This window comes from Dermacentor albipictus, chromosome 7 (genome assembly GCF_038994185.2).
Source record: "Dermacentor albipictus isolate Rhodes 1998 colony chromosome 7, USDA_Dalb.pri_finalv2, whole genome shotgun sequence".
Lineage (NCBI taxonomy): Eukaryota > Metazoa > Arthropoda > Arachnida > Ixodida > Ixodidae > Dermacentor > Dermacentor albipictus.
In genome coordinates, this window is record NC_091827.1 from 114,755,224 (window position 1) to 114,769,267 (window position 14,044).

A 14,044-nucleotide genomic window follows, 5' to 3' on the forward strand; every position below is an offset into this window, starting at 1 on the left:
TTTGGGCAGCACACCCAGACGGAAGTCCGATTGTGTGGTCCGCCCTTTGGTTAGAGTGAATTCGCATTCTCGAGATCTGTATTCTTTGTAATTTCGGTATTCGGAGCCCGGCAAGCGTGACTGTTGCGTCTATTCAACCTGCCTCCTGCACATAATGCATATGCAAAAAGACTACTTGAATTTGCTGGAGTAAAGACATAGAACAACATACCCTACAAAATAAAAAAACACAAAACTTCGGCAAAACACTAATATTCATTAGCTATAAACCACTTATTTGGTGCATGAACGAGAAGAAAGGGGGTTAACCGAGGGGCCAGTTTTTATTAGCCATATCCTAAGAAGCCAACAAACTTTGACACCAAGGACTACATAGGGTAAATTACTTGTGCTTAATAGATGAAATCAAGAAACGATAAATTAATGGAAATGAAAATGGATGAAAAAAACAACTTGCCGCAGGTGGGGAATAATCCCACAACCTTCGCATTACGCGTGCGATGCTGTATCGAATGAGCTACCACGACACCGTTTCCCCCATCCAATTTCTTGGGTATTTGTGTTTCTTAGCTGAATGCTGGAAGTATTAGCCAGTGCAACTACTCACAAACCTTGGCGGCGGATGTGGAACATCCTTTCTGCCGCAGGCGGCACGAGAACGTGATCTTTTTGGGTGAAGGAAACCGGTCAATAAACCAACACATGCTACCTGAAGGCGTCAATGTTGCCGGATTCGAGACCTTCGTTATGTATTGAACGAGCAGAAAGTGGGTTAACCGAGGGGCCAGATTTTTATTAGTCATGTCATCAGATGGCAACAAACACTGACACCAAGGACAACAAAGCGGGAACTATTTGTGCTTAATAAATGAAATAAAGAAACCATAAATGAAATGAAAGCGGATGAAAAAACAACTTGCCGCAAGTGGGGTACGATCCCCACCTGCGGCTCGAACGAGGGTCTCGAATCAGGCAACATTGATGCCTTGAGCTAGCGTGTGTTGGTTTATTGACCGATAGCCTTCACCCAAAAATATCACGTTCTCGTGACGCCTGAGGCAGAAAGGATGTTGCACATCCACCGCCAAGGTTTGTGAGTGGTTGCACTTGCTAACACTTCCATGGATCTACTGGGAAACATAAATACCCAAGAAAGTGGAGGGGGAAACGGCGCCGCGGTAGGTCAATTGGTTGTGTATCGCACGCGTAATGCGAAGTTTGTGGTATCGTTCCCCACCTGCGGTAACTTGTTTTTTCATCCACTTTCATTTCCACTAATTATCGTTTCTTTATTTCATTTATTAAGCACACGTAATTACCGCTATGTTGTCCTTGGTGTCAGTGTTTGTTGGCTTTTTACGACATGATTTGATGCCTGTAGTCTTACTTGGCGTTCTGTTCATTGCACTTTGATAATGTATGTAACTCGTAATAATTTTTATGCAAGCTGTAAAAAGATTCTTTTTTCTCTGTTTTTAAAGTGCTAATTTGTTCCAATCATCATCTGTATTGATCTCGCTATGCTTGGCCCGAATGTCTAATACATTTCGCATCCGGACCCATCCTCGAGCCCGCGGCTGTCGGGTCCAACAGACTTGTGTGTGTGCACTGTAACACCTATGATGGTAACAAAAAAATTAAAGAAATGATAACTTAATGGAAAAGTGGATGTTATATAAATATATAATGTGCGTGTGTGGAGGAGGGGTTCGGAAAACTGTTAGGGTCCGAGCTCTTCCCTCAGAAAAATTAAAGCTTTCCGCCTACGGCCGGTCGGTGGTGCTCTCATGGAGGATGAAAGGCGCTAGAAGTAGCGGGCTGTGGCAACTGGGGCGGTCACCCACAAGACAGCGCTCTCGATCACGGCGTACTCGTCCTCAGTCTCGTAGGTGGTCGTCCACGACAGTGGAGATGTGGCTGACAGCAGCGATGTGGTCGGCATTGCCGGTTCTACCAACGATACGGGAACGCTCGCTGGTATAACCCACGTTGCGTTTATCCCCACCGGCGGGTATGCCATCAGTGGTGGTGCCCGCACAATCACACCTGGGGCCACCTGCGATGGGACAGGAGGTACCAGTACTGTCCACGCTTGCGGTGCACCAATGGCCGATGACACCAGCGCAGGGGCTGGGAACACCGGTGGGGCCCACATAGGCGCGACGAGGTTTACCGACGTTGTTGACCACAGTGGTGGAGCCGGAAACGCCAGTGGTGCTAGAGCAGTGGGAGCGGGCATCGGCACCGCCTCTCCAAACACCGGGGGTGGAACTCGTGCCGGCTGTACGGCTGGCGGCCCGCCCACACGGACCGGCCTCCTCCTCGACGCGGGCGGCTGGAGCGCCCCCAATGGCTGCGCATGTGGCCGCCGGTTCCCCCGGTCTCTCTGGCATCGGATGGCTTGACCATTCCGGTTGGCCATGGTAACGTAGTTCTTCAAACAGGGGGATTCTGTGCAGAAATGAGGAGCACGAAATCGCGGAGTTTAGGGGCGTGGTCTTTTTCTGATGTTACGATGCCCCAGACGCGAGGCGATATTAACTGCAAGGCAGGATAGCGCTGATAGTCACGCAAAAGTCGGAACACACGTGACACCGTTATAGCTGCCAGATCAAGTGTTGCATCCTAACAAACTTGGCTGTTAAAAACATAGCATGTGAGTGAAAACAGAGGAGGAATCATCCGAACCAGCCACGGTGCGAGAGAAAGGCACGAAGCCCACTGGATATCTGGCATTCAATGCGAAATAGCCCCGAGGGTAAGCGGGAACTACATAATTGCTGCTGGCTTTGCTGTCGTTGCGTATTACGAACGTTGCGGATGCGTTTCTTTCTTTGCCCATCCCTCTTGCACAATGGGTGCGCCAGCTATGGCGCACGCACTTCCACGACGTATCTCTATGGGGAAGGTTTGTGCCCATGTTCACGTCGACTTAAATGGCTTCAGCGTCGTGCGATTTCGCCTCTGGTATACTGTTCGTCGAAATTTAGGCTATCGCAGCACTACTACTGCAACTCCCGAGATCAGCTCATCCTATGATATTCCTATGTGCTCTCGTCGACGACTCGGGAATTTGGGCAATTACCGAACTGAAAGGTTATTAGTGTTTACTTCCACAAAGAATGCTCATTTTGGTGGCTTATGATGACCTGTCTGAAAAAAAAAAGAGACATGTCACTCTTCATATTGCACGCAGGTGTATGTATTGCAAGGGTGGAGGTTTGGGTGAGTTGCTAATAGTTCGTAGCGGCCCGTAAGGATGTATGTATTACGATCATAAACAATGTATATGTAAAAGAGACATTTATAATTTGTATTGTATATAAATTTAGGTGCAAGAACTTGTCACCGCTCTCAATCAGCGAATGCCCTTTCGCACCCTCTTTTATAAACGTTTCTCCAGGAGAACGTCTTTCATCGGAAATGGCGCATGAAATTTCCTTGGTATGAAGCATAGAGCTGGTGGTGTGGCGAAAAACCTGCAACTTCCAAACTGAGGCAGCTCAGAACTAACTCTTCTTCGTGCAAGGAAAATTCGGCAATGACTCGCACGCACGCACGCACGCACGCACGCACGCACGCACGCACGCACGCACGCATGCACGCACGCACGCACGCATGCACGCACGCACGCACGCGCACATATGCAGGGTGTTCCACCTAACTTTAGCCAAACTTTATATATATTCAGATGCCGCGTAGCTGGACAGAACCAAGGTAGCGTTATTTGCCGTCGCATGGAGGTATAACTTTCTTTCATTCTGTCTAATTACACAATTAGTCTTCATCAGTTAATGAACTTGTAAAATATTATAATTAGATTAATAGCGTCAATGACAATATTATAGAGCAATATAAAACACTCCTGATACAGCTTTCTGTTTCTCAAGACGTGCTACATAACAGTGTTTTTCCGAGCGTGAAATAAGCCCGCTTATGCCCCAAAGTGCCTCCACATTTCGCTTGGGCGGCAGTTTTCCGTGTACGGGCGGGATTCTTTCACGCTCTGAAAAACACGTTTATATAGCATGTATGGAGCAATAGAAAGCTGTATCGGGAGTTCTTCATGTTGCTGTGCAATGTTCTCTTTGACGCTTTTAATCTAATTACATTATTTGAAAAGTTGATTAGTTAATCAGGATCTAATAATCTAATTAGACGGAATGCAAAATGTAGTTTGAGTATATCTCCAAGCGACGGCAAACAACATTATCATTGTTCTGTCCGCCTACGTGGAATGTGCATATATTTAAACTCTGGCTAAAGTTAGCTGGGACACACTGTGTAGCAGACAGACAAACACGCGCACTCAGCACCCCTTAATCGCGGTCATGGACAGTGAATAATCTACGGAGCACCGGAAGCTCATTAAATCTGATAGGTGAAGACATAATGAACGCGTAATACCGGTGTCACACGACGTACACTTCTGATCTCGATCGAGGCCGACCGGATCGGATTTCTTGATTGCGATTAACAGTGGTCGCTGCTACATGGTTCAGCGATCCTAATCGTGTTATTATCGTCTGCTGATCGTCGACAAATGTCATAATGGCCCACTGCCTTGACTACATATTCAGATTTGCAAAATATGGTTAAACTATAATTAAATTTCACAGCTCCCTATCTCTGAAAAAAAAAAAGCTATGAAGCGGTGTTTTTATTGATATGCCTTCCCTTCAACTATTCAGCGTTTTCAGAATGCTGCGCTAGAGGGGTCAGACGTCCGCCTGCGATCGCGATGAAGTTGCCTCATCACGATTCGCGGATCACGCTTGCCCGGATTCGGATCGCGCAGGATCGCGATCACAAATGACCATGTAGCAACATTCGATCCGGATCAAGCTGAATTCGTATCGACGCCGATCGCGATCAGAAGTGTACGTGTGACACCTGTATAACAGATCTAGAGTCATGCCATAACGCATCGTTACTAATACGGAGGTAGTCATAACAAAAAAGAAGAATTAAAGAAATGCTAAAGAGGTCATTCGTATACGGCCACAAATGTTGCATGTAGCCTAAGATGTTCCTAAATACTGAGTTCCTAAATAACTGCGTGTGTAATATGCGTGCGTTTCTTGCATAAAAGTCGCATCGGCGTGGTAGCCTTCAACAATAAAATGCCTCACCCATGTTTCCGATTCCCGAACACGTTTTACATACGCATCACTTTTTCTTTTCAATAAGCAACGAAAACTGTCACGATAAAGCGTATCGGTAAATAATGTTTCAAACAATACATTGCAAGGACTTTATTCGCCGCTACGCGGAGTGCTGGGTCGGTGTTGCACTGTGGTTGTCAGTTTTTCTTAATCCACAGGTGATAGTAGCACGCGACGCATTCGCTCGAAACAAAATGCAAGTAAAGCGCCGACGCTGGACGTCTAAAGCAAAGAAAATTTGGTCTTGCTATTCCTGCTCACCTTCTCTCGGATCGAGCTTCAACGTGTTCTTGCGGAGAGCCGGCAGGACAGCAACCGTATATCGTGTCGTCTGGTACGCATTCTGGCCTGTAGCATCTCGATCGGGCAGCATACAAACAGCATTAAACGTGCAGAAGTAAAAAAAAAAACAAAGAAACACATGTCTTTTTGTTTGTGTTTCAACAAACATTTGATGCCAGTGAAGGCAGACGAAAAAAATGTACTACACGGAAAGGCACAACAGACTAACTCATCTTCCATGTCCGTATCGCGGTCCGAACGTCTGCACGGAAGTATCTCCCTGTGATTGCGTTCTGAATTATACTGATCGGCGTGTCATGGTGCCTCGCTTTCAGGAGAGCGGATTCGTCGGCGCTGCTGTCTTACTCCGCGGTTCTATCGCTTCTGCTGCCGTAGAATTCGCCAGCTTTCCCTGGCGTTATCACGCTAAGCCTACTTCCTACCTATGCGCGGCAACGTTCAAAGATAACTTTGCACGTCTTTTCTGGATTGAAAAGGGAGCTCGGAAGGAGCCTCAGCATCGATGCGAAGTCGGCAAGCAGCGGCGGGGGATTGTACGCTAAATATTCTCTAAAGAGCGTGTTATACAACTCGCCTCCTGCGCTATCAATCTTAAGAGGAAGCTTTAGCTCGGGGGCTCCCATCTAAATACATGTAAAAGAAGAATTCGTTTTTCTCGGCAACCACTGCACCAAATTTGACGCGGTTTATTGCATTTAAAAAAAAAAAAAACTTGAAATCTAGTGATTGCTGGTTTCGAATTTTTGAGTGAGGTTGTCAATTTTTTATTGAAGATTGGCAAAAATCTAAAATTTTGAAAAAACTAAGCTATCAAGTTTACAACATATAACTCAACAACCAAAAATGATAATACAATTCTGTGAATTCCATCTAATAGTACATCTAAAGCGGACAAAATTGACATGTTACAAATGAATGTCTAAATATTTATTAATATGTAGATACAGCTTTTGCACAACCCTTGTAAGCAACGTAACAATCCATGCGAGATATAAAATGACATATCTAATTTGTCCGCTTTGAATGATCTAATGGATGCGTTTACAGAACCGCGATATCTGTTCTTGATGCGCAGCTGTGAATTTGTAAACTTCGTGCTTCTTGTTTTTTTCAAACTGTCGAATATTTGAAAATCTTTTTAACTATACTGAAGCCCTAAATCGAAATTCTGCTTGCAACAGTCACTAGAAATTAATTTTCTCTCTCAAATGCAACAAATCTCATTAAAAGCGGTCCAGGGGTTATCTCAGAAAAACGTTTTTTTTTTTCGTTTTACATATATTTGAATAGGCCGCGTCGGAGTTGGGCCCGAGCTAAAGCTTCCTCTTAAGATGCCGGTGAATGACGTTGCATATGCGGTAATTATTTCAACACGTCCGTCGTGACAAACACCACTGCCGGCTGCCCGGGCTCAGGCAAAGTAATTGTTTGCCGCGTCGTCTGCTTCGCGTCGTCTGGTGCGTTCCCCTGGGAGAAAGCTGCACAGACGCGGATGACAAGTCGCGTACAAACACCATCTGCACGCTTGGCTTCTCTTGTTAGCGCACGCTCCCCGTACCTTTCGCTGCACAGCAAGCTGATTTTAGGACGGAGCACAGATACAACGCTGGCCAGCACTGACGAAGTGTTCAAGCTCACCGGCGCAACGTCCTCGCCAGACAAGATGCACAATACGGGCGTTTGCGTTTACAACCGCCTCGTGCCACTGAATTCAGCGGATAGTGCATCCGCAAACGGTGGGAATTGTATCACATTTGCAGCTATATACCCCTAATAAAGACGCACAGAGAGAAACACCTATACACACGGATAAAGGCGGTTAATTTCGTGGTAACGGGTGATTTAGTAACAGGGAAAATGAGGGTCAAACATAAGGGAAGTAGCTCGAAAATTCGTAAGAAGAAGGGAGGCCAATTTTGGCTCTACTTCTGTCACATACCCGTCCACCAACTTTTCACAGCAAAGTATTTTGCCTTTCAAAACGTCATCCTTGTCTGTTTTCAATTTTCTGCATACCCAAGCGCCTGTATTTTTGTCGTACCTAGGCTGTCGTGACTCGCTGAATATCGTTAGAATACAATGCATGAAGTCCACCTTTACAGAAGGAAAATTACCCAGGCCTTAGAGGAGGCAGTCAAAATCCATGATGGTGCTGCGATGTGCTTTGAGAGGGGGGAACAATCATATAGTAAAAATAACAGAAAAAAACAGCGGGTTGGGTTTCCGATGCCTCACAGTCGTGGACGCGATATGCTCTGCATCTTCGGCTCTGCCTAATATATGTATGTATGTGTATATATATATATATTGTTGCGGGAAGAAAGCAGGCCCACGAGTGTAAAATAACTTATATTTACAAATGATGGATATGGCGTTCAGGCAACCGCCAGACTTCGTCTTTCTCTAGTCCAATTCAACGTCTTCCTTCACTTCACCGTAACATCACCCTCCCGGTGGGGGAGCTCCGTCCCGGTGCAAGTTAAACAGCCTCACTTATTGGGGGGACATAGGGCTTGAGCCTGGTGACGTGAACAACATCACTGGTTAAGTTGGGAGGCACGGAAGGCTGACCGAGTGGGGCGATCTCGTAGGTCACGTCGGACAGTTGGCGTAAGATCTGGTACGGACCAGAAAAACGGGACAGTAATTTTTCCGACAAGCCGACACGACGTGAAGGCGTCCAGAGAAGGACAAGGGAACCAGGTGAAAAATGGTGGTCTCGGTGCCGAAGGTCGTAGCGTCGCTTTTGAGAAGCTTGCGAGACTGTGAGGCGATGACGGGCGACATCTCGGGCCTGGGCGGCTAAGTCAATAGCATCGCGAGCGTAAGCAGTGCTGGGTGACTGTACTGCGGAAGGTAGCAACGTGTCAAAAGGCAAGGTGGGGTCGCGGCCGTACAAAAGGAAAAATGGTGAAAATCCGGCAGTGTCGTGACGGGACGAGTTGTATGCGAAAGTGACGTATGGTAAAGCGACGTCCCAGTCGCGGTGATCGTTGGAAACGTACATGGCGAGCATTTCAGTGAGTGTGCGGTTGAGTCGCTCGGTGAGGCCGTTCGTTTGAGGGTGGTACGCGGTAGCAATCCGATGTTCTGTAGAACAGGAGCGGAGCAGATCATCAACGACCTTCGATAGAAAGTAGCGGCCGCGATCCGTCAGCAACTGGCGAGGGGCGCCGTGGTGCAGGATGACGTCTTTTAGTAAGAAGTCGGCGACATCTGTAGCGCAGCTGGTTGGCAGGGCTCGTGCGATGGCATATCTAGTGGCATAATCGGTTGCTACAGCAATCCATTTGTTTCCTTTGATGGAAATTGGAAACGGACCAAGGAGGTCGAGGCCCACACGGAAGAAGGGCTCTGTAGGTATATCAATGGGTTGAAGCAAACCAGCGGGAGGCATAGCAGGCGTCTTCCGGCGCTGACACAGGTCGCAAGAAGCGACATAACGGCGCACAGAGCGATAAATGCCAGGCCAGAAGAAGCGGCGCCGCAGGTGGTCGTAAGTACGAGTGACGCCCAGATGTCCAGCAGTAGGAGCGTCATGAAGTTGCTGGAGCACGGTGAGTCGAAGGTGCTTGGGGACGACTAGGAGGAGCTCCGGGCCGTCAGGACGAACGCTACGACGGTATAAAGTTCCATCGCGCAAGGTGAACATCCGAAGGGACGGGTCATTGGGCGAGGAGCTTAGGCGTTCCATAAGTGTTCGAAGAACAGGATCCTTGCGCTGCTCGTCGCCAATGTGGAGGAAGCCGGAGAGGGACAGAATACTGATGTCCGAGTCTGCATCGGTATCGTCCGGTTGATCCACGGGATTGCGGGACAGGCAGTCAGCGTCTTTATGCAGGCGTCCTGACTTATATATAATAGAAAATGTATATTCTTGTAGGCGCAATGCCCAACGTGCAAGTCGTCCAGTTGGGTCCTTCAAAGAGGAGAGCCAGCAGAGGGCGTGATGGTCGGTGACAACGCAGAAGCTCCGACCGAAAAGGTACGGGCGAAATTTCGCGACCGCCCATACGAGCGCGAGACATTCTCTCTCAGTAATGGAGTAATTTCGCTCGGGCGTGGAAAGGCGGCGGCTAGCGTAAGCGATGACACGGTCTTGGCCCTGTTGACGCTGAGCGAGGACAGCGCCGATGCCATGACCACTCGCGTCAGTTCGTACTTCAGTGGGCGCAGAAGGGTCAAAGTGGGAGAGAATCGGGGAAGTGGTAAGCCGCTCAATCAGGGTAGAGAAGGCTTTCTCCTGTAGCGGTCCCCAAGAGAAAGAGGCGTCTTTCTTAAGAAGGTCAGTGAGAGGGTGAGCGATGTCCGCAAAATTTTTCACAAATCGCCGAAAATAAGAGCATAAGCCCAGAAAACTACGGACATCGTTCGTTGAACAAGGTACAGGAAAATTTCGCACGGCGTGAACTTTCTGTGGATCAGGTTGGATTCCGGCGGCGTTGACGAGATGACCAAGCATGTTAATTTCACGGCGACCGAAATGGCACTTGGAGGAGTTTAGCTGAAGGCCAGCCCTGCGAAACACGGAGAGTATGGTTGTGAGGCGCCGCAGGTGGCTCTCAAAGTTCGGCGAAAACACAATCACATCGTCGAGGTAACACAGGCATGTAGACCACTTCAAGCCGCGCAAGAGAGAGTCCATCATGCGCTCGAATGTAGCTGGCGCATTGCATAATCCAAAGGGCATGACTTTAAATTGGTACAGACCGTCCGGTGTGACAAAGGCGGTTTTCTCGCGGTCCATCTCATCGACGCTAATCTGCCAATAGCCGGAGCGGAGGTCAATTGATGAAAAGTATTGGGATCCGTGAAGGCAGTCAAGAGCGTCATCAATGCGAGGCAAGGGATAAACATCCTTCTTTGTTATCCGGTTGAGGTGACGGTAGTCAACGCAGAAGCGCCACGAGTTATCTTTTTTCTTTACTAAGACAACCGGTGATGCCCACGGGCTACTGGAGGGTTCAATGATGTCCTTGTCCATCATCCTGTCTACTTCTTTCTGTATGATGGCCCTTTCTGTTGCCGAGACACGATATGGCCGCCTATGAATGGGGCTGGCGTCACCGGTGTTGATGCGATGCGTGACAACAGATGTCTGGCCAAGTGGACGGTCGTCCAAATCAAAGATGTCCCGATAAGATGACAGGAGATGACGAAGAGCTGTTGTCTGCTCGGAAGGAAGGTCGGGGGCGATCATCTTAGAAACATCGTCCGCAGGCGTCGAGTACGAAGGAGTGGATGACAAAGGTCCGTTCGTACTGAGGAAGGATTCAGAGGTCAAAAAAGAAATCTGAAATTCTTCCAAAGGAGTGATATGCGCTATGGCGATACCGTGTGGCAAAACATGTGACGAGAACCCAAAATTGAGGATGGGCACGCGAGCGCAGTTTTCGCGGATCCGAATTAAGGTGCTCGGTAGGGCAATATTACGCGACAAAACCACGTCAGTAAGCGGCGACAGGACGTACTCGCCATCAGGTACGGGAGGACAGGGCGTCAGCAGGACATTTGTAGCAGCCTGTGGAGACAGCCTTGCAAATTCAGCAGCACATAAGCGGTGTGGAGCACAAGTGGTTGCGTCGGCAGGAAGCGGCAGGTCCAACTGTACAACACCTGCGGAGCAGTCAATTTGGGCAGAGTGTTTCGAAAGGAAGTCGAGGCCGAGAATTAGGTCGTGTGGGCAGTGTTCAAGGACGATAAATAGAACAACGGTATAATGGCCCCCAATGGTCACACGTGCTGTGCACATTCCAAGGACAGGTGACGTACTCCCATCGGCGACTCGCACGGTGCACGGTACGGCGGGGGTCAGAACCTTTTTGAGCCGGCGGCGGAGAGCAGCGCTCATAACTGAAAGCTGCGCTCCTGTATCAACGAGAGATCTAACAGGAACGCCATCGACTTCAATGTCCAGCAGGTTTCCACATGTAGGCAGGGTCAATAGAGGATTTGTGGGCCGGGTCGGAGTTGCAGCTTCACCTCCGGGAGCTGCACCGCCTAGTTTCCCGAAGCGAAGCGACCGGTTGCAGAAGGGGACGAAGAGCGGTGAACGAGAGGCGAACGGGACCTACGACCTTGCGGAGACGGGGATCGGCTGGATCTTGGTGGAGCACTGTCGGCGTTGATGTTCCTAGTCGGCGTATAGGGCGAGAAAGTGCGATTGTCGGGTACTTGGCTGTAGTGACTCGGAGACGACCACCGAGGAGGCGACGACCAGTGGTTGCGGCAATGACGGGCGATGTGTCCAATACCGGAACAATTAAAACAGATGGGTTTATCATCCGCTGTGCGCCATTCAGCTGGGTTGCGACGGAGTGGTGGAAAGCTTTGCGTCCGGGAGCGAGCGGTCGGAGAAATTTGGTAGGTGTTGGTATGGCGGACTGAGCAGAGAGATGGAATGCCCAAACTTGCTATTTCCTCCCGAACGACCGCTTGTATAAGGGAGATAGCGGGTACGCTTTCCCGACAGTCTGAACGAACGGGAGCCGGGGCCATGGCCTCAAGCTCACGGCGAACGATGCGCGTTATTTCTTCCGGTCCTGCGGGCTGAACGAACCGCGGCGGGTCTTCGCAAGAAGATGTCGCGGCGGTATTGGGCAACCGGTCGAAAGTTTGAGTGACGCGGCGGCCCTTCGCTTGTTCGAAGCGCCGGCACTCCTTAATAATTGCATCCACAGTGGCACAATCCTTACACATCAAGAGATTGAAGGCATCGTCTGCAATACCTTTCAATATATGGCCAATCTTGTCTGCCTCGGTCATGTTGTCATCAGCCTTGCGACAGAGGGCCAGCACATCCTGTATGTACACGACATAGGATTCTGTGGACGTCTGAGCGCGGCACGCAAGTTCTTTTTTAGCTGCCAGCTGACGACCGACAGGTCTGCCGAACAGGTCTCGCATTTTTTCTTTGCAAACATCCCAGCTCGTTAGGTCAGCTTCATGTGTGTCATACCATTGCTTCGCAGTTCCCTTCAGATAAAATATTACGTTTGCAAGCATCATTGTAGGATCCCACCTGTTGTTGTCGCACACTCGCTCGTACATCGTAAGCCAGTCCTCGACGTCGACGTTGTCCGTGCCACAAAATGTTCCCGGGTCCCGTGGGTGAGTGAGGATGACCGTGGGCACGGGCTGCCGAGGCGTTGTCGCTTGTGTCGGTTGATTTGCCATTGTGGCAGCAGGTAGATGACGTCCGCTGCGAAGTTCCGTGGTGGTACCCCGCACCTTCCACCAAAATGTTGCGGGAAGAAAGCAGGCCCACGAGTGTAAAATAACTTATATTTACAAATGATGGATATGGCGTTCAGGCAACCGCCAGACTTCGTCTTTCTCTAGTCCAATTCAACGTCTTCCTTCACTTCACCGTAACAATATATATATATATATATATATATATATATATATATATATATATATATATATATATATATATATATATATATATATATATATATATATATGTGTGTGTGTGTGTGTGTGTGTGTGTGTGTGTGTGTGTGTGTGCACCTGCTCTCCCAACCAAATGTCACCAATAATAATAATAATAATAATAATAATAATAATAATAATAATAATAATAATAATAATAATAATAATAAGGGTGTTTTTATCAGAACGGCACTCACTGTAAGTTCATGGGCGTAGTTCTTATTATTATTTCAGTTATTTGCTTGTTTCTAATTAACTTAGTAGGGTGCAAATGCCGAAGCTGTGCAGGATGTCAACAAATAACTGATAACACCATTTAAAGCAATTTCAATTCAATTCAACAGTAATTTTATTCAAATAATCACAAAATGGTATACGACAACGTCTGGATCCTTAGCCATAGGCTAGTTATGGATCCATGCAGTTATACAAAGAAAAGTAAACGATTCAGACACGAGCACAATCATTTCTTGTTTTGGATCAAACAAACAAAACAAAAACAGAAAGAAAAGAAAAAGAAAGAAGGAAAATGCAACCAAACAAAAACCAATAAACTAAGGCGCAGACCACCGCAGGAGGGAAACACCCGTGGCCCCCGCCGGCTCGGGGGCGTGCGCCATTCCCCGTATGCCGACGACACTGCCATAGGCACCCAGAAGCGAAAAGGCTTAGTTGCTGTCCAAACTGTTAAGTGTTGCCCACGACACCGCCCCACACCACCAGTGAGGCAGCACGGATCCGAGACAAGACCCACGGCCTCCCTCCCACGGCAGCCCGCACACATACATGCCTGCGATAATACATGAAACGGTTACACAGAAAGAATTGGTAGAACATTTGTGACTTTGGCCGTTTGCAGAACAGTAAGATGTAATTATTATTTACTAAACGCAGCAAGAATGTACACTGATGTGCTATATATACATTTGATGCACGGTGTGTCGAGTAAGAACAAGGGTACACCGGCATTGACGCTTACGTTACTATACATTCATAAACACATACGTACGTAGAAACAACAAAAAAGCGTAACAGCAACGCTGTATCCAGTTGTTGACATCATCATACATTTCTTTAAAGACTAATCAGTTTAGATCGGAAAGAAAGAATTCGTTTACAGTAGTATTAAAATTTGCTGACTG

At 48.0% G+C, this 14,044-nt stretch overlaps 1 protein-coding gene across 1 annotated transcript; it reads right to left on the minus strand.

Annotated features, from left to right (window-relative positions):
- Window positions 1–1,324: 1,324 nt before the first annotated feature.
- On the minus strand, window positions 1,325–5,476 carry LOC135918511 (uncharacterized). Its single transcript, XM_065452124.2, has 2 exons — window positions 5,427–5,476; window positions 1,325–2,451 (listed from the first exon to the last, which is right to left on the minus strand). The coding sequence occupies exon 2, from the start codon at window positions 2,420–2,422 to the stop codon at window positions 1,805–1,807; it is 618 nt and encodes a 205-aa protein (XP_065308196.1). The 5' UTR covers window positions 2,423–2,451; window positions 5,427–5,476; the 3' UTR covers window positions 1,325–1,804.
- Between the last annotated feature and the right edge of the window lie 8,568 nt (window positions 5,477–14,044).